This window comes from Lytechinus variegatus, chromosome 3, assembly GCF_018143015.1.
Source record: "Lytechinus variegatus isolate NC3 chromosome 3, Lvar_3.0, whole genome shotgun sequence".
Lineage (NCBI taxonomy): Eukaryota > Metazoa > Echinodermata > Echinoidea > Temnopleuroida > Toxopneustidae > Lytechinus > Lytechinus variegatus.
The window spans coordinates 20,706-43,291 of record NC_054742.1 but is presented as its reverse complement, the minus strand read 5'-3'; the positions used below and the strand labels follow the sequence as shown (position 1 = coordinate 43,291).

At 33.9% G+C, this 22,586-nt stretch overlaps 1 protein-coding gene across 1 annotated transcript in view; it reads right to left on the bottom strand.

Moving 5' to 3' along the window:
• Nucleotides 1-8,693: 8,693 nt before the first annotated feature.
• The window catches only part of LOC121409895, a 28,878-nt gene continuing 14,985 nt past the window's right edge, over nt 8,694-22,586 (bottom strand). Inside the window, exons 7-16 of the mRNA XM_041601675.1 lie at nt 21,635-22,082; nt 20,360-20,599; nt 19,359-19,572; nt 18,884-19,182; nt 17,533-18,476; nt 16,540-16,726; nt 14,956-15,106; nt 13,255-13,404; nt 10,537-10,643; nt 8,694-10,293 (exon numbers count right to left, since the gene is read on the bottom strand). Coding sequence (XP_041457609.1) covers nt 9,185-10,293; nt 10,537-10,643; nt 13,255-13,404; nt 14,956-15,106; nt 16,540-16,726; nt 17,533-18,476; nt 18,884-19,182; nt 19,359-19,572; nt 20,360-20,599; nt 21,635-22,082 — 3,849 coding nt within the window. The 3' untranslated portion in view covers nt 8,694-9,184. The remainder of the gene's footprint in view (nt 10,294-10,536; nt 10,644-13,254; nt 13,405-14,955; nt 15,107-16,539; nt 16,727-17,532; nt 18,477-18,883; nt 19,183-19,358; nt 19,573-20,359; nt 20,600-21,634; nt 22,083-22,586) is intronic.

The window sequence follows — 22,586 nt, the reverse complement described above, 5'->3', positions numbered from 1 at the left end:
GCCATTTTTGAACCCCTGACAAAACGTTCCATGTGTGCAAATGGCATTTGTATGATAAGACTTCAGAGCATCTATTGTCATAGAAGTATAGACATCATAATTTGAAACAAAACTTTTCAAAACTTTCCTGTTTTTTATATATACACACTGTATAGACAGGTGGCCACTATAGATGGGTTGGCGGCCATCTTCAATTGACCAAGTATTGTATATACTGTGCAATGTACTAGATATACAGGAAGTGCTTTTAATCATTTCAACTTTTTTTCATATAATACTGCATTGATCATACCAAATACTTATGTTGATTGTATAATTGTTAGTTGAAGAGTAAGATTTGTGTTCACATGCAGTTGCAAGCACAAAGACTAGTTACAGTATTCAACCAGAGTCAGAAGTTTCTGGGAAGTTTATTTTTAATGGCCACTGTAGCGGGTCTCCTATTGACAAAGGGATTCCAAATGAGTGGCCACGTTACACAGGTGGATACTATTGACAGGGTCAACACATGAATTTCATGTGGGGGGAACTGCCCTAACACAAGCTACATAATTCCAGGTAGATCACATATTTTTGTACACATTTAACATAACCTACAGGCACAAACTACAATGTGATTATTAGATCAATGCTGAATGTAATAAGGGCCAGTTTACTAAAACATCATTGTATGATCTATACAGGCTAGAGAAGCCGTTCACATTTTCAGACATACATTTTATGACAAACAATGTACTACCTCACTGATGCACTGTTGAAAATATGAAACTTAAAATTCTTCAGGATAGTTAAAAAAAGTTAACCCTTGATTTTAGAATGACTTTCTTTTTCCCAGGAGAAACATCTCTACTGGAAATAAAAGATTCTTTTCAGACAATATGATGTTGCCACTATAGCCATAATTCTGGAATACATTTGATTTTCTCTGAGCTACCCTCAAATGGCCGAGTTTTGAGATACAAGGATTTATCAAGCCAAGGAGGATATATCATCATTATGCCATTTACAGAAGAACTTGCCTCAGTCAAATATCTGGAAATCAATGTGCAGAAACATTGATTTAGCAAAATTACATTTAGAAGGTATACATAATACATACTTTTCATGTTCTGGTCTGAAACATTTGCTACACCTTGGCTCTTTTTTCAACATACCGACTTAACTGCACAATTATCCATAATATTAGTTTTACCTTTACAGGGCATTATTACAGCTTATTCAAGTGCACCATAAGGTATAATTGTACATCATACACAAATTCATTATAGCTACAGAAATATGGAGCCATGGAAACTGATGTATAAGAGGCAACTATGTGTATAAAGAAAAGAGATATGATAGCATTTAAAGCAATTTATTTTGAATAATATTATGTATTGATGCAGACGCATCCACTTAATTATTATTTGTCTTAAAATTGGCTCCTTATAGTGGATATATGATGGATTTTTATATCGGTTTTATACCCATGATGTTTATAATTTTGTACAAAATTAGCTTAATTACAAGGGCAATTTCTTCTTCACATTTTTCCTTTTCTGCCAACTTTATTTTCTTTCTCCAACTTTTTTGTGGGCTTGACTCTACCGTGTATACCAAACGACATGTAATTGACGTTCAGTATGTATTCATTTTGTTTGTACTTATTCAATTTGCAACAACAATTTGCACAGGTTTTGTTATCTTTCCCATAGCCAAAACTACAATACACATAACATGTAACCTATTATATTTTAATGACATTTGTCAAATTAGGTATCAGTCTGGATTGAAATTCCTACATGATAAAGCGACGAATTTTTACTTTGATGACGAGTGAACCTATACAAGAATTTAGTGACCTACTACATAATCGAATATATTGTTACATGTGTAAGCAAATGTGTCGGAACCATGACTGGAACGAATATTTTTCTTGTTGTAAACACTGTCTTGAACACTTATTTCCTTTCAACCAGTTGAATGATAACGAGCTCGATGATGTAATATCGGCTGATGAACCCTTAGAAGACAATTTTGATAGAATTTCTCATTTACATTTTGATCCTTTTTTAGCACATGAAAGCATTGTCCCAAATGACGATGTTGACCCAGACTTCCAGTTCTATACTGAGAGTTCAAATGACTCTCGGTACTATTGTTATGAAGAATTTAATACAAACTTTGAAAATATTGGTGTCCCGAGCGGCGGTAAATTTTCAAGCATTCACTTTAATGCAAGAAGTCTTTTGAATTCTTTTAATGACATTTCAAGCTGTCTTAACTCTTTGAAATTTACATTTGATATTATTGCCATATCCGAAACCTGGCTAAGATTCGAAAGTCCTCTTGTTTATATGCCTAACTACTCGTTCGTTTGCAATAATAGGAAATATTCCAGAGGTGGTGGAGTTGGAATGTATATCCATGATTCTTTTAATTTCTTAGTACGCACTGACCTTAATTTAAGCGAAGCAACATGCGATTCTTTATTCATCGAACTGGAACAGTGCTCAGGGAAAAATATAATTGTAGGAACCTTGTATAGAGCCCCATCGTTGGACGTTAATTCATTTATTGAGGAGTTTGATAGCCTTTTGATCCGTCTTTCCAGGGAAAATAAAAGGGTGTTTTTGACGGGTGACTTAAACATAGATATTTTAAAACACAACTCTAATTCTCAATCCAAGAACTTTGTGAACTGTCTTTTCAGCAATTTTTTTCTTCCTATAATTCACAGGCCCACAAGAATTACTAAGACAAGTGCCACCCTTTTAGATAATTTTCTGACAAATCAATTTGACTTAGATACTAAAGGTGGAGTGATATACTCTGACGTGTCAGATCACTTGCCAATATTTCATGTAACTTACATGAATGTTAATAAAACTAAATCGGCAAATAATAACGTACTCCGTAGATCTTTTACAACACAAAATATTACGAAATTTAAAAATCAAATCGAAAATTCAAATTGGGAAGAAATCTTTAATATGCAGGATGCTAATCAATCATACGACATATTCATAACTAAATTTACTACATTGTATAATAACAATTTTCCATTAAAAAAAACACCCAGTAAGAAAATTAAACTGAAATGCTGGATGACCGATGGTTTGCTTCAATCTATTCGACATAAAAACAATCTATATAAAAAATATATCCATAAACCAACAGTTAGAAATGAAATTCTATACAAGGATTCTCTTAAAGAAGTGAACTATTTGAAACGGCAGGCTAAAAAACATTATTATAAATCCAAATTTGAAGAATATAAAAATAATATAAACCGTACATGGCAAATGATCAAATCAATATTAAATAAAAGAAGAAAATCAACCTCCAACACCATAGTTTGTGATGAAGGTCGGTCGACAGACCCGTTCCAAATAGCAAATACTTTTAATAACTTTTTCGTTGAAATAGGTCCAAAGTTAGCTAATATCACTCCTCAAAATGATACAGATTTCAGAACTTATCTATCTGAACCAAATTCAAAATCTTTGTTTTTAAATCCGGTAAGCCAACGTGAAATTTGTAACATTGTCATGCGTTTCGATAACAATAAAGCCCCAGGTCTTGATGAATGCTCACCCAAGATTGTTAAACTTGTAATCGAATTGATAAGCGAACCTTTATGTCATATATTCAATTTATCGTTAACCTCTGGGGTATTTCCTGACAAAATGAAAATTGCGCGAGTTTCTCCAATTTTTAAAACTGGTGACAAAGAGCAAGTTGGTAATTATAGGCCGATATCAGTGCTTTCTGTTTTTTCTAAAATATTGGAAAAGATCATTTATAAAAGGGCTTATAGTTTTCTTGAAAATAACAAGTGTCTTTTTGAATCTCAATATGGATTTCGTAGTGACCACTCAACAGAACTAGCTCTTCTTGAATTAACAAATACCGTAATTGACTCCTTTGAGCACGACTCATTTGCAATAGGGATATTTATTGACTTGTCAAAAGCGTTTGACACTATTAATCATAATATACTTTTATCAAAACTAAATAACTATGGTATTCGTGGAACTGCCCTTGACCTTTTTTCTAGTTACCTCTCAAATCGTAAACAATGCACCATATATAACTCCGTTCAGTCTGAACTTAGGACAATTGAATGTGGAGTACCACAAGGGTCATTACTTGGTCCACTTTTATTTATTTTATTTATTAATGACATTTATCGTTCGTCAAATCTCCTTTCCTTTATTATGTATGCCGACGATACCAATATTGTTTATTCTGATAAAAATCTTTATCACTTATGTGAAACTGTAAATACTGAACTAACAAATGTTTGTAAATGGTTTTGTGCGAACAAGCTTACCATTAACTATAAGAAATGCAATTATATTATATTCCGTAACTCCACAAGGCGTATTGATCTTAATCATGTAGTGGTGAAGCTTAACAACCAAATTATTCCCAGAGTTGAAAATACTAGGTTTCTTGGCGTTATCATTGATAGTAATTTAACATGGATACATCACATAAATGAAATTGAGAACAAAGTTGCAAAAAATATTGGAATAATATATCGCCTAAGTTTTTACTTGCCTAAAACTGTATTGCGTACATTGTATTGCTCTTTAATCCTGCCATATTTTTATTACTGCAATTTAGTCTGGGCTAACACATATCAAACCCATCTTAAAAAATTATGTTCACTTCAAAATAAAATTGTACGTATAATTTCTCCAGACGACAATATACCACTAGCAAATACCACGAATTTGTTTCATTCCCTAAAATTGTTGAAATTAGAAGACATCAACAAACTTCAACAATGTCATTTTCTCTACAGGTGTTTAAATTCTCAAATTCCACAAAAATTTCGTGATTCATTTACACATGTTTCCAACATACATCATTTTGATACCCGCTCAAATAATCAAATATTCATTCCCAAACACAGAAAAATAATCTTCCAACACAATATTCGTTATACTGGCCCCAAAATATGGAACGAAATTCCGGATTACATAAAAAAATCTTTGTCGACAACCAGCTTTAAATATAAAATGAAAAAATTGCTTCTGTCGTTTTATAAATAAATATTTCCCGTCTTATGTCTCCTTTTGACTTTAAACATGAAAACATGAACCATGACAAATTGTTGTTGCGGCATTTATGTTTGCCCCCACTGATATTTTGTTGAGCATTCTATTTTATTTAGTAATTCATGCCCGCCTCCCCGCTCACGTCTCCCTCTCTTGTTCCCTTTCCTTTTCTTTTCTCTGCCCTTTTTTTCCTTTGTATTGTTTATTGTATTGTATTTATGTCTACAGGCGTATCCCGCCACAAGCCTCAGCTTTTAGGGTATACGCCTTCTTCCTTAAACCCAATATGTACATATTTATATTTTTTATAACAAATTGATTTATGTATGAATTTATGTTTACGAAAAATGTAATGACATGGAAGAAAATAAATGTTTTATTTGAATTGAATTGAATTTGAACTAAACCTATAGCTCTCATTTTATACCCCTCTCCCTTCCTCCATAATATATTCCCATCCTCTTTTTCAAGTACAAATAATGCTAAATTCAATTTTGTGATATGTAATGCAATAATGGGTTTTTACAATGATCTTACTCCTGCCATAATATGAAAGCTGTAACTCAGTAGATCCACATAACCTGTTAATTTGATTGCAGGGTATCTGAGTGGAAATAGACTGAAAAGATCATAATCAAATAGTGAGTTCATTTGCTTTGACCTTGAGCTGTAGCAACACTGTTAATATTTACTGTTACTATGACGATCAAATACTAACATTAAAAAAGGTGAAAGGGATGGATATGGATTACGGTAGAGACAGGATTTGATTATCAATGTCAATATATTTGAAGGGTAAAACTTTCCCTGCTGATAATTAAATCAGACAGAAAGCATAATATTCTCTGCTTTACTGCATTAATCTTTTAATGGAACTCTCACTTATCTATATCATACACCTACATACAAACACACTCATTAGCAAGGTTGGGACACCAACTATTCAACATTACATCAAATAGGCCTTGTAACTGGAAATCAAGAGACTAAAATTCATGACATGGCAAATTCAAAAGGGCATAAAGAGGGCACATTCTTGAAACTACATTGTACAGTATGGCATCGTAATATCATTAGTACATATAAACAGAAATATACATTATATCTTACAAAATATTGCATTACATAAAAAATGATTGAGGTCTCAGCAAATTGAAAATGGATGATATACAAACAATCCTTAACTGATACAATATTCATTCTGAAGAAGAAATTCAGAATAGTCAATCAAAATTCAGGTGTAACAATTGGACTGCAGAGTACATAAAATAAAAATCTAATTTCATGCAGTGCAGCCTACAAGGAAATTCAAAGGAATGCAATAGTTTCATGACTGAATTGTCAGATATAAAATATATTGGATGGATAAAAGTCTCTTAAATATATGCAATTCATGAAATATTTTACTAATATATAATGATTTCACAAAGACCGATTCATTGAAGGAAACTCAAAATATGATGGAGACACATACATCACAAAACATATTTCTTTATATACCTTTAAAATTTAGCTAACATATACATATCAAACTTGCTATTGAGCAACTACAAAAAATATATATTATTCGAAAAGAGATGTTCTTTGTCATCTATCACAATGTTGAATGACACTAAAGAAGCATCATTCTAAACTTGCCATCTGGTTAATATAAGACATACAAGCAACAAAACTTTTGAATGAAAATCTTTAATTACATTGCAAACAGCGATTTTTACATAAAAATACTCTCAAGGAGAGAGCAAAAAATAAACCAAGCATGTTCTATGATATATCAAGACAACACATGTTTTCAACTATGTGAGGAGAAAGTTTGTCACATTACAGATAATACAAAATATTAGTGTGTGACAACATAACAACATAAGCTCTCATTCGCAAAGTGCAGATGTTATGCATTAACCATTTTGTGAAAACAGGAACAAAAATTAACAATGAAAATGACAAGATTGTCATATGATTTTGACAAACAATTCAAGTTCTATATACTTTTATGATTTCTTGAAGTAAAATTGATTTTAATCTTATGACTGGTCATTGTCAGAGATAATTAAAACTGTCACATGGACATACACACTCTAATCATTTTGAGTAGGCTCCACTTCATCAATGAATATAACATCCTCTCATTAAAGACATATTATCGCAACGAAAATATGATCACAGTATGTACATAACTGTCATCTGCTCAAATGGATTTAGCCCTTTGAATCATGAAAAAATATAAATTCTTAAGTGCTTGCAATCACTTACTTTTAGTTTTTTATTTATTTCTTTATCTATCTTTATTTATCTTTAATATATATATATATATATATACATATATACAGTGCATCCCACAAAAAACAAAACCGATATTTATCGATGATTTATCATAACTTAATCACAGATACAATAGACAAATGACCTACCATTGCAAAGCTTAGAGTCTCCTCTTTAATCAGAAATTACTTAAATGATTTGTCATTCACGCATGAGTGAGCAAAAACAATACCAGATGAAAGAGGAGATTCTAAGCTTTACATCGGTAGGTCATTTGTCTATTGTATTTGTGATTAAGTTATGATAAATCATTGCTTAATTTTTAATTTTATTTTTTTTGGGGGGGTTCTGAACATCCTGTTTCATAAATATTAATACTTGAACAGAAACCATCAGGAGATTTTAATGAAATACAATTTGTCTTACTGTGTCATCCCAATGGATATGTGAAAAGTAACCTAAGTCATAATCACATCCCTCATTTGTATCACTTCAACATAATTTTCATATGATATGCAATTTTATACACTCAATAATACACTGAATAAATGCTAATTTTTACTTGATTATCAAACACAAGAATATCAACAGTTTGGATAGACAATATGTGATAGATATATTAAGACATACTCTTGGCAATAATTTCAGAAAGACAACTGGTTTGGGTCTTGGGTTGATATCATTGAAACAATCTCAATTTATGAACATTTGCTTGTACATACATAGCTATATTGGGAAAGGAGAGGGATAGATTTCTCGTGGGACAAGTTGCTAGATTATCATCAGTTAAGCAACATAAACATTAGCATACAATATACATATATAAATTGTGTATTTTCCTTGTCAGAAATCATGATTACATTAAATATGTGGTTAGTATACCCATGTCTGTGACAGACGCCCTGATTTGTAGAGTGATATTCGGCACTATTATTGTTTTACTCCTCTTCTTCCATCAAGTAGCATAGTCTAAACATAGACTATCAAAGGTTAGTTAGTATATTCACACATGAAAATATCAAATCTTAAGTTACCTTTATATTTCATTAAAAAATAAACATCACTGCAATCACAACAAATAACAAAATGTTAATAGAAATATCAAAAAATATAATATGCATATAAATCTTCATTTTGGCAGATTTCTTTTGACATCACACATAGGATTGTATGGCTTGATTCTGTATAAAAACATCACAAATATGGATGATATAAAAACATTCATATCTGAATTATATAAATCTAATCAGCTTCACAATTATAAAATTAAAAAATTAATGGAAAAGGGATATTTAGTTTAAAATATAAAACAGTTTCTCTGATTTATATGGCAGCAGAAATTTCATATAAATTCCTGAGAACCGGTTACTTTCTATTTCAAACAAAATAAAACAAATATAAATGTTACACATGATCTATTAATTCTCAAGAAATGGCCAACAAAAGTAATTCATCATTTTCAGCTGCTTGACATTGTGTTTTAAATATTTTTTCATGAAGAATTAGAAATATATGTTCTCTGATAATATAAGCTTCATTATTTAGTTTCATTTGAAAGATATATACTTTAAAGGCACCTGCATTTATCAAAATCATCTCATCTAGTTTAGAGTCCTATCTCTGATATGACGCCCCAATTTCAAGAAAGAATTATTGCCTTTTCTTGTCATCTCAAATACAATTTTAATTGATATTTTTAAGAGATATTTATTTATAATGTGATTGGTGTAATACGAGAATATAATGTCTTGAGAATCATTATCTCCCCCAACTTTCTATAATATCTCCTCTTACTTCATTGCAAATCACATCCAACCTAGCAAATTCCAGTATCATATTCAGATATCATATGAATCCTAACATGCATTATTAATTTATTTTTCAACCTGGTTGGTAGGATTAAGCAAAGGTAGTTTGTGGCTATTTGGCCTTTGTTGATGTCTTCTTGGTGGATAGAAATCTCTCTGATCCTTAGGATACCTACCGGGCCCATGATAAAATGCAGCATCATGCAGGGGATCAACGGTATTAGAACGAGGTACTGCTGGCTCTCCAAGAAGTGAAGTAATATTACTGTTTGGACCATGGAGGTTACTATCGTATGGAGATGGAATATCACGTCTGTGACCAGTACCGGACATTTCACTACCTAAACTCTTAGGTCCTCTGTCCCACGTAGAGCTACTGACAGACGAATATGTACGTCCATTTCCTTGCCTTGGTTGATTATTCTCTTTGATGCCATTGATTTTGCTGCATGTTTCATCACTCATCTCACTGTTTCCTAGTACAGTATGGCCTTCTGCAAAGGACACACCATCTTCTCTTGCATCAGGACGGCCATTGTACAGGTACTTGGCTTTTAAAGTAGGTCCCTTGTAGGAAGACGAGGATGAAGAAGATGAACTAGATGGTCTACAGTCTTTCTGCTGAGTTCCAGTCGCAGCTGAATGTACTTTCCTATTAGCTGATCTATTTTGAGGAGAACCGGAGCTAGATCTTCCGTTGTATTTCAGTTGTGGTGAGCTCTGAGCTCTATCCCTGCGAATTCCTCCTCCATTACCTCTCTCTTTGTTTTGACTATTGTACTGCATACTTCCATGTCGAACACTTCCTCCATACCTACTGCCTGGTCGTGGAGAAGGACTTCTGTCAATACTTCTTGGGCTATTACTTCCATTGTAACTAGAACCCCTACGGCTTGGTGAACCACTCCTCCCTCCAACACTTAAGAGATCTTGCTCCCGCCAGCTCAAGTTACTCCTAAGATTATTCTTTGTTCTCTTGTCTGGAGGCTTGACTGGAGCTCGGTCATAGTCTCCCCTATCCAGTTCTTTTCGTAATCCTTTGACTGAGTTGCGAATAGCATAGGTGAGTTTATGGTGAGCTCCAAACTTGGTGGTACGGATATCCAGTGCTCTACTCATCAGCTCTAGGGCTTCTTTCTTGCTCTGGAAACTCCCATCATCTCTTAAAAGTTTCCCTGCAAATTGAAGAAAGCCACTCTTACAATTAAAACAATATAAGCATTTCTTACATACATGCATCCCTTCTAAAGAGTGTTAGAGGGGCAATAACAATAACATTAAAAAATATGATGGGAAAAAAATCATTTAGGATAGAGATTCAGTATTTCAGCTTGCATGCAATAATACCCTACCCTAAAAACCATTTTTTATTAGATTTATGAAAAATTGACAATCTAATGAGACACTTTTTTTCTCACCTAAATGAAAGAGGGTGGTTGCTACCAGAAGATGATCCTTCCCAAGTGCGTCTTGACGAATCTTCAATGCTCTCCTATAATACACTTCAGCCTTTATTCTGTCATAACTGTAAAAGTAGATAAATATCGTAACTACTACTTATCACTGATGTGAAAAACAATTCCGACAAAAAAATTATGAGTAAATTATGTACACTGGGTGCATGTACTCTTCCTTGTTGAAGGAAAACATAATCAATGATAAACTCATATTAGAAATGAAACAAGATCGGTTACAATCTTAAATCGATATCAATTACCAAACCCATCCCAAGAACATGCAGTGACAAATAATTTTGAAAAAAGTATTCAACATCAAGTTGAACTTTTAAGCAATCCAAGAATGTTCTGTAATTTAATGAGAAGTAGCTGAATATATATTATGCTCAAAATTACCACCTTGAAAAAACATCTATCTACTTGGAGAATGCTTGGCTTATTCAAACCACCCAAACTCTCATATTCTCATCTTTCTATATGTGTCTCCAATTTGTGTTTTCAAATATTATTGAATTATTGTAATGTGCTATTTCTTTCTTCTTGAAATGTTATACTGTATATATTTGAAGATATGAAGAATAAACCAAACTGAACTTCAACTGAAACTTACTTTGTTAATGACAGAGAAAATATTACCAGAATAATTTGGCACATAATTTTCACCCAATTCTTAATAACATGTAGCTGAGGCCTTACTCTGATTTATTGCCTTTATTTTTCATTCAAAGAAACAGATCATTCTGAAAATGGCAATTAATAGAAGCATGTAATTTTTGCGTATTGCGTGAAATCTCTATGGGAGATAACTTTTTCTCCAAACTGGATTCAACATTCCTCTCTTTCATGAGCCATGTCTCCATTATTTCTTGTCTTTGAGCTTTGAGTATATTGTAGCTGTGATTTTAAATTATCGTTAGTGTTGCCTCCATTTTTTGATCAGATGCAGGGATCATGCCCATTTCACTTGCAATATTGAGTTTCTGATTCTCATATTTTGCTAATGTGTAAAGTCTATGGGAAATAGTGTACCTCAATCGGTAAGGCGTCAGACTTGCATCTCCAGCAGTCATGGGTGCACAGGTTTGAGTCCCAGGGTGAACATGAGTAATTTCTTCAACTTTTTTTTCTTCTTACCATTTCGCACATGGTCCTTTATGACCATTACAAGGTATATAAGTTAAAATATTGCACAATAAAAGAGAATACAATCCCTTTTTCATATAAAATGTACCATGTGTTTTACGTTTTCAAACAACTTTCTCATTTCCCCTTTTCGAGAGTATTCAACACGTTCTTTCATTATAAAAGTTTAGTTTCCATCATGATAATCATATTGATCTGAATAAACATGGTGATTGTATTTGTGATCATGAGAATCAGAGACAGATCACCTTATTGGTCCTCATGATGAATTAACATTCTACTTGTGTACACACAACAAGGTTTGCCCTTCATTTCTCTTGACAATCAGTTTTTTCAGGAAAAGCTATTATCCCATTGAAGGAGATTATAAGCCTTTCACAGCATATTACCTTTTATAAACCAAAATCACAAGATAACGTGTGGATGGTCGCCAAAAGTGCCTTGACATCAAATACCGAAGTAACGGTGTATTAACCGCACCCGTGTATTAACCGCACCCCCAACTTTGCACTAAAAAAAAGAAAAAAAAATCTTCTCACATTTACATGCATATTTGAGGTACGAAGAAACAAAATCTAAGTTTTTAAGATTTCAAAGTATCCAAAGAGATTACCGGTATGCAGAAATATGCTGTTCTTGATCGATTCATCTACAAATGTTAGAAAGAAACGGTCCCGACAATATTGGCAAATTACACACTCGCTCACCTCACAGTCACAGTGTACACACACAGCACTGCCATTACATTGCAAACTACGATACAGTACAAGTCATGCCAGTACATCTCATCAAATTATGATCTGTGTCTTTCCTAGCGTAGGAGGAAGAAACATTCACATTTCTTGCATCACAATCTCACAATCACTTTCAGAAATTTGATGTCTTAGCATGAATTTTGGATACAGGATTATAGGAAGGTTCAAGAAACAAAGAAATTGACATTTCTTCCAGTTGTTTTTTACGGCTTCGTGCCGTCTCTCTCGTGCGTGGTTTACATGGTATCTTATGAAAAGCAAACAGGAAGGAAAAAAAAACCAAGCTGGCGCGAAACAGGATTTTGAATAGCGCCAGCTTAAGTCGCACTATAACCACATTACAACGCAATCTCTAAGCTCACTCAACTCTCGCTCAGCGGTGACAAAATATTACCGAGTATGCTTGGCGTCTCTTTTAAATTAGCCAGAAAACTTCACTACTTTGAATCGAGAATAAAGTCAAAATTAGTGTCATGAAGGTGGGTGCGTTTGTTATGGACAACATATAATTAATATTGCAATAATCGCTTCCCATTACCCGCGACTCATACCCCTCTAAACGACATTGCCTGGGCGCCTGCGCCCGGCCACTCGATGTGTTGTGAACTGGCAGACATCGTACATGTACGGGAGGGGTTACGGCGGGCTGGCTCAGACCCGTCACCGTGTATAAACCGCACCCCCGACTTTTGCTTCTATCCCGCCGAGAAAAAGGTGCGGTTCATACACCGTTACTTACGGTACACCTCAGTGGCTTCCCTCTATAACTGACTGAACTTACCTAATCTCATTGTCATATCTACATAGAAGTCCAGCTAATTCATTGAGTACTTCAGCTACCAGTGGATGTGCTGAGCCATACCATCTCTCTCTAGTCTGTAAGGCCTCAAGTAGACAAGACTCAGCTGACTGATAATCTTCTACCTTCATCCTTTAAAGATATGACACAGATAGAGTCCTGGATACCAAAACCTAGGTCTTGTGATTGGAGGGTGTGGGTTATATCAGAAAGTATCATAATCAAAATGCATAGAGCAGTTCTATATTTACCTCTTTTTTATTATTAATTTGAGAGTATTATAAGGATAACAGAGACAATATATATCAAGAACGTCCTACAAAGAGGGTCGGACAGACATACATATTTATGGAAAGGCAGAATATATAAATGCACCAGAAGAATCCCTGAAATACACATGTATTTATAAGAATAAACTTTTTTGTGCGTGAAATAATCATTATTGCAATTTTGACAGACATGGTAAATTCATGTATTAAAAGACAAAAATATTTGTCCAAGTATACTTTACTGAATTTGGATGACATGGAAAAGACCCTGTAGTAATTTATTTCTGAAAATAATATCAATTGCCTTATCAGCAGCTATACTAGAGCCCAGATAACAATATGTAGTGCTTTCAAACATTTCTATTAAAGCCCTATATTAATGATGCATATTATCATTATCATCTAGTGATCTATTAGAGAAATATTCATATATTTCAATACTTGCATATTAAAAATATTTGCCATTTCTGTTTATGACTATCACTCTCCTCTTTATAATAACTACTGAGAGCAAAGAGTATCATTCATAGTTTGGAAACTTTGTCTTTCAGTGCATTTTAGCATTAAAAGGATACTCCGGGCTGAAATAAATAGAGCAAAACACAGAAAATTCAATCAAAATCTGATAACAAATAGTGAAGCTATTGAAATTTAGCAATATATTGTGAAAACAGTTTTATGCACAACATCATGAATATTCATTAGATGGGCTGATGTCACAGCCCCACTTTTCTTCTTATGTTACTACATGAAATCATGATTGTTTCATGTGTGAATATTATGTTTCCCTTCTTATGATATAAGTTGCAGCAATGTCTAGTGCACTGAATCAGTTGTCAATCCAATATTTTTAATTCCTGGAGGAAAAAAAATGAATAAACCTAATTTCATATAACAAAACACAAAAGAACAAGTGGGGATATGATACCAGAGCTGCCAACTTGGACAAGAGCATTTCAGTATCTTAAAAGTAGAAAATTCGTATTTTGGTGAGAAATACCATAGAACACAAAGAACTGAAATTTTAGAAATCAGTATTTTGCATGAAACATTCAGTATTCTTCTCATTTTTCAGTAATGAATACTGAAAATCAGCACCAGTTGGCACCTCTGTGATACCATCAATTTGCTCATTGAATATTCATGAAGACGTGCCTAGAACTGTTTCACCGGAATAAAGCAAATCTTTAAAATACTATAACTTTGTTATTCTTTGTCCGACTTTGATCAAATTTTCACTGTTTTGTTTGTCTGATTTTTCAATTTATGTGTTCAAATCATACTTTTTTCAGCCTGGAGCATCCTGTTAAGTTATTACAAAGATAGAGCTTCCTGTGTGATCTGCAAAAAGGAATTATATCACCAAGTGCCATATTTTGGTTGGATGGTCTTACACTAATGGCAAGGTACATACTTGAGAAATCCTAGATTGAACTGTGCTGTAGCTATGCCTGCTACACTGTTAGCTTGTTTCATACACTGACTGGCTTCCATTAAGATCTCTTCTGCTTCCTCAATATGTCTATCATGGACTGCCATGCTACCAATCCGAGTTAGTAACCGACCTGTCAAAGTTATCATTGAAATGAATATGAATTACTTACCAAAGCTCAGTGACATACATTGACTTTTTTTTATCATTATATAGAATATATATAGTACTTGGCAATTAAAACTAAGTAAGGATAGGCTAATCAAGGTTAGAATATATATAGTATTTGGTAATTAAAACAAATATATAGTATTTGGCAATTAAAAGTATGTAAGGATAGGCTAATCAAGGTTAGCCTAATAAAAAAACCAGCAGTATTGTCATTTGAAAGAAATTAATGGTTAAGGCATACAAAGAGAAGTTCAAGAAAGCAATAGCTCTTTACAGATGAATGAGTAAGAGAAGGAATGACTATACACCTATTAGTTATTAGTAATTTAAACATGAAAAAGTGGAGTGCCCCTGATAGTCTTGCCTGCATTACACAGTCATAGTAGCAGTGTTCAATTTTTCTTATCTGCCTTTTGGGAAAATCAAAAACATATACATATGATTTTCATAAAACCTTGTAGTTAATGAAGGAAATAAAATTGAACAAGCAAAATACAACATATAAATAATAATTGAACAGGAGATATTATTTTTAGGCTGGAGAAACCCTCTCAGTTTTCACCAAGTTAACTTATCTGTGATAACCTTTGAATTCAATATTGTGTCACATGATTTATTTGTTTTATTGAAAAAATCAATACTCTACAAAATACAAGTAACATAGATATAATAATAATGATCATTATAAATTTGCTCTGATTTTGAAATCAGAGCAAACTTTTATGTTTCAATTTAAAAACCAATAACATCCATGATAATCTTTGAAATCACGAACACTTGAATTATCTAAAATATCATCATAGTTTTTTGCAGAACAGGGTTTTCAGAGAGAGGAAACAAAAACAAGTGGAATGCCTCTGGCAGTCTCTCCTAAATTACGAGATATAGCAGCAGAGCTGACTTTGAAAACCGCTATTAAATACTATCAATTATTGACAAACGAAAACATTCATATGATATTAAAAATACTGTGTCCATTGACCTAAAATGGCCTTTGGCCATGATCATGTGACCTAAGATGCGTGCAAACTGCAAAACAATCATTCATACTTGATTACCTTTATGTCTATGTTTCAAGAACTAGATCCATAAACTTTAAAAGTTATGACATTTTGTTTCCCCAAATATGGTCTAAGTTCATTGACCCTAAATGACCTCTGACCTTGGTCAAATAACCTGAAACTCAGGCGTGATGTTCAGTTATAGTTGATGCTCTTATGTTGCTCTTATGCTCTGCTATGCAGGCAAACAAACTCCATAACATGAAAGAGATTAATAACCCAAGATGACAATGCATCAGAAAAAATGTCATCCTCCCTCCCCAATTTATGAAAATTGCAATAACTTGAACCTCTGTTTAAAAACATCTCACAGACCTTTAAATGATTGCTTTACCTTTTGTCTCAAGGATTGGTTTGATGTTGTCATAAGTCTCTTCTTCTATAATATGTTCCAGTGAGTTGAGAGCCTTACGAAAGAAACGCTTTGCTTCATCTTTACGTAACTGAAAAAGATGTCGATCACCAATGCTTTCTTGAACCTCAACAAGCAGTAGCTGTTCTTTGTATGACAATGGGAACATCTAGTATAAGACAGAAAAATTGGACAAACAGCAATTTTAAATGTTATTAGCTGATTAAGAAATATATCAACTTATTCAAATCATCAAATTAAGTAAGCATTTGTCATATAAGGGCACAGCAACAGATGTTGAAAAGTGTGTGTGTATGGGGAGTGAAGGAGCTGCTTCTGATAGCCAGGGTTCAGACCACACTTCAATGGAGTGCCAGTTATCAACTCATTCACAAATCAAAAGTAATTTCAATTCTGCTGCAAAAAGTTGTCAAAAAATTGAGTTGTGAAATAGAATAGGAAAAGATTAAATCATGATTAACTTTAACTAATTGATACATTAATTATAATTGCATTTAATATAGAAGAAATATCACGAATCCTAGTAATCCAAAGAAGTGTGGTTTAAAATTCTAGTTTAGGCTAGGTTTAAACTTAGTTTAATAAGAATACTAATCCTTGAGTTTATGACCTAATAATCATTTGCCATTACATCACTATTGGTAGAGGTGATAAGTGTCACTTCCCTGAGAAAAGCTGAAGGATTCAACAGTCAATTCTGTGGTAAATATTTTACCTTTCAGTTACTTGGAATCTGATCGAAATGTTCAGCTTTCTGTTCCACATATCAACTTGTTGTGTGAGGTTATAAAAAGTTTCAAACATTCCAAATCATATGATTTTCAATAATGCTTCACAAAAGTTCAAAGGTATATTTTTATGAGATGTTTTCATATTCAAGGATCAAATCGTCATTTTCTTCAAAACAAAGGAATAAGCTTCTACATCATCAAAGACAATAGGTTTTTAACTCACATCTATGATCCTGTCATAGGCTAGCATCAACATCTCTTCAGACTGATCAAATGCAGATTTTTCTGCGAGAAACTTTCCAACATGCATTGCAAGAAGAGCCCCTTTACATCGTATCCTATTTTCATCAAATGGTTCTGCCTCTATGTCGCTCTCTTTCTCTTTCTCGCAATCAAGCTTGTCCACTTCACCATCACTCTTGTTGTTAGATATTTCAAAAGCATCTCCAAGCGATTTCACCAAGTCATCCAGCATATCTTCTTCTCCAGGAACAAAGCTAGCTAGACTCCTTGAGAGCTCAGCATCACTGATTTCTATAGGAACATCTGGGATGCTGCTTTCTGCTTGGCTGTCTTCTCTATTATTACTCAATGCTATCTTTGTGTCATCTAGTATACTTTCTTTTGGACTCCTCTCACCACTGTAGTTGCTCCCATAAAAAGACATATCATCAGGGCAAGTTGATAATGCAGTGAACTCTTCTCTGACAATCACTTCCTCAACTTGACTGTCTGGATGAGACTGTCTGCTCATGATTACCTCACTTCTTCTGCTCTCCACCCCACTTCGACTGCTTTCAACCTCACTCCACCCACTCTCCATCCCATCTCTACTGCCGTTACCTATGTCACTAAATGCAGCTGATGACAAAGGAGGTGGTGGTGGTGGTGGAGGTGGTGTTGCCTCATTCTTACTGGCAATGCTATCAAGGTCAGTCCTTGTGGCACGACTCATGGTCAGATCCTCTCTAGGGATATACTCCTCCTCCTCCTCCCCACTCTCAAATGTGGATTTCTCGATAGTCCTTCTTCTACTTTCCATACTTTCAAAGTCACTGAAGATGCTCTGATGGCCTCCAGATCCAAAAGAGGCACTAGGAGGACCAGCCTGTTTTCCTGCAGTCAAATCTATCATGGGTGGCTTGGATGACTGGCTGCTAAAATTGTCTGAAATTTGGAACATAAATCATTTATCAGTCATGCTATACCATAACTGTTACAGAGAGCTCAAATTGTAACAATATTTCATTTATTTGATATCAGATTGAGAAGACTCAATCTAAATCACTACTTTTCTAAATTTACCTTGTAAAACTTTTTTTTTCATTTACCAGTATTATAGATCATATAATAGGGAGTCCAGTGCATTTTCATTGCAAACATGAACAAATATTGGGAAGAAGAAAATCATGAAGACAACGTTTTAACCTACATAAACTACATGTTTCTGGTCAGACAAAAGAATAAGAACAAACTGATATGGTACTAAATGTGGTAATAACAGATTTTTAGTATTTCAAATAACAAGTCAAATTTCAAGTCAAGGAGACAAGGAAATGAACCGTGAAACTTACCACTCTGAATACCAATACTGCCCATCTTCTTATCAAGTTTCTTTTTGAAACCGGGTAGCTCCCAATCCATTCTAGTAGCCGATCTCATTACCATCTCTCCTACATCATCAGCAAATGATACCCTTGAATTACTCTTGACCTGGTTAGGATTATCTTCTTTAGTGACTACCTCAGATACCATCTTGGTGAGAGAAGTGGTAATGTTGAAGTTCTCTTTGGAGAGACGGTTACAGTAATGAATGAGATCAAGCTTCAAGGTGATGTTCTGAGATGTGTCTGCTTGCATGGCCAGAAATGTACTGTAGAATAATAATGAAGAACAAAGCCCTGTGTTAGGTCTCTGAAGGATTTCAAGGTGAAACAAACAATATAGAAGAGATATATGGTTCATCATGTGGGTATTGGATGGTGGAATGAGGAGCAGTTGATGAGAAATGAAAATAGAACAGATTGAGATTTCGTTAGTGTTACATACTCAGGGTTAGTGACAATTTTGTTGAGTCCATTAACATCCCCACAACGGTCTAGATGATAAGGGAGTTCCTCTACCCTTCTCCTGGAGGAAGGTTGGTGAAGGAAGAAGTCAGCAAGGTGTTCATGACACTGCTGCATCTGACCATTCAACATCTGAGGTAAGAAACCAACACCTGATGATGAGGTCTGGTCACTGGTCAATCCTGGGATCACACCTGGTTTGAAAGAATATGAAAAAAAACTTCCTTTCAGAATTATTTCTGAAATGTGAAGGTTTATTTTGTCGTCTTCCAAAATTCTCTCCAATCAACCCACAACTATGGAACAAACTTCCCCTTGAACATAGAAATTTAACAACTTAACATAATTTTCAAATAAAAAAACTTATTTATTCCAGTAGTACATGTATGTACAGATTCTAGGGAGCTCTTGCTGTGCAAGATAGAAATAATTTTTGTGCTATATAAATGCATATTGTTATCATTATTTCTACAAAACCATGCTTCCATACTGCATACCTATAACCAGAGTATCAAAAATATTTTCCCCAACTATAAAATATCTAACTTTAAGGCTAGAAATTATAGGGATCACGATACCATCCTTTTCTAAAGGTCAAGTACAGTGCAAAGCCGAAACTAATAATGATGATGATGATGACAATAATACTACTAGGCATTTAAGCAGAAGCAAATTATAAAAATATCTTAATTTACAGAATATCACCAAAGAATATATTAGAGAAAAATTCCACAAAAACTCAACATTTTTACACATCCCACCTCCATTTTTTCCATTCATACGTTACTTCATGAACTGCTCAGGCCATAAGAATCTAAAATTAAATATTTGTTTTTTAAATATTTTTTAATTTATATTTGGATAAGAACAGGATAAACTAGTGACAAATTATTTCATGTAGGATCTACATTTTGGAGTTCTTATGTAATACTTCATGGAATTGCCAAATAGCACAAGAATAGAAGTGATTCATTCACTTACCAAGTAGAGAATTGAGGACAGCATCTCTCAAGTCTTGATGGAAGAACCCAAATAATCCTCCAGGTCGTTCTACAAGGGCATCAAATGCAGCTGATCTGAAGAGTGCAAAGTCAAAGCTAGTAACTGCTGATTGACCTTTGTATCCCATCTGCTTGAGGAGAGAGAGTATATCCGTCTCACTAAGTCCATGACGTGAGCAAGCAAGCAGGCGAAGGGTCTCAGCTACCCATCCAGTAAAAGCTGTAGAAATCAGTCATAAGGCTGCTAAATTAAAATCTTCATTCTCATTATTTTCATTAACCACTCATTCTTCTTGAGCTATTTTACTAAACTGCTACTTCTCTTTACTTCTTGCAAATTTACCATTAATAGTGCTGACACTTCCATAAATCAGTTGTGGCCAAAAGTTTACATACACCAATGGAATTCAGTGAAATTTGTTTGCTTGCCAAACATCGTAAATTTACCATAGATTCACAAATATAAATACTACCATGATGAATTTGATATCAAATGAAAGAACATATTCAGGGTTCCCAGCTTTTCAAGAAAACAAAATTCAAGGATTTCAAGTAATATTCATACCATATGTATTCTATTGTGAGTTATTATATTTTCAAACATCGTTTCATAGAAATATATAAATGTTAAATATATGATTTATATTACATTTTCTACCATATGTCACCACTGAACAAAAAAAGTGTAATCTAAAATGTTTGAGTTAAGAATTAAATACCACAAATATGAAATTTTTTGTCAAGTTTTTATTTCTAATTTGTCTAAAATATGAAGATTTGGGGGGGAAAAAATGAAATCTAAATATTTCTTAGCTCCTTGTGAAGAAGCAATGTGATGAAGGAGCATGACATACCGGTACTCATTTGTTTGATATCAAATTCGTCAAAATATTTTATAAGATACAGTAATTTTTTACAATGTTTGGCAAGTGTCAGCTTTTCTTTGATTTTTTTGGTGTATGTAAACTTCTGGCCTCGACTGTATGTGTATACTTCAAAATCAGATCAATGAAAAAGTAACAAGAAATCAGCATACTACTTTCTTTAAAATTTAATACAGACATAAAAAGAGACTCTCTACCCCTAATGGTCATTAAATAGAAAACATTTTCCAATATTGATAGAGCTACATAGAATGAAATTGGAACATTTCTCAATTATCACATAACCTTTCTTCACTTGTTGTAATCCTTTCCATTGATTAGATCTCATATAAACAATTCTTTGTTGAGAAAATACATAAAATTGCTCTTACGATCAATCTGTCCAAAATTTGACATGGAAGCTGAAAGTCTCCCCTCTGTGCTCCATCCATATTCCTTGGTCCATCGAGATATGATAGACTTCCACAAATCCCTAAAAGAGGGAGCTTTGACATATCGCTTCAGTAGATCTGGCAGATTGTCGAAGGTCCCACATACCCTCAACTCATTTGCCAGCACGGTGAGAAAGAGAGGTCTTGAGCTAAGCTTGCAGTTGACAATTTTCTTGAGGTGGCTGGCATCCAAGCACTTACAATGCATTGCAAGATGTCGTTCAATGACTGTGCCTTTATCTGCAGTGCTCTCAAAGAGAGGAACAGATAAGGTCTCACAGTCTGGTCTATTCATCAGTGATTTGTATGTGAGATCAGAACGGACTGTGGTGATGATAATCTTACAATGAGATGGAAGTACAGCAGGCAGCCATTTCATTTCTTTGACCTGCAAATATAACATAAAACTTTATAGTTTCTTCTGATTAGTTCTTAGAGTAACATAATAATAATAATACACTTCATTTATATAGCGCCTTTCATCAGATACAAAGCGCATTCAGTCTGTCTCTTTGTAAGATTTAACAAAACTAAATATATGTAATAAACAAATAATTTCCTACGTTAATATAGGGACAGTGATTTTCCGCGATCGCGGAAAACGGACGGAATTCACGGAATCGGCTGCTTTAAACGGAAAGTGGCTTTTCAAACAGAAAATCACGGAAAACATGTTTTTTCTCAAAATGCACAAAAAAGCAACAGAAATTAATCCCAAATCCTCAACAAAATACGAATATCAACTGAAAAAACACGATCTCACTTTGCAACAACAATCATCGTAACTACACTCGAGCCTCTCCATCACTCGATCGTATCCAAATTAGTTTACACTTACGTCCGCATAGAAGGCAGAATCCGGCCATGTGTTGCTGCCCTCTACATTCGGTCA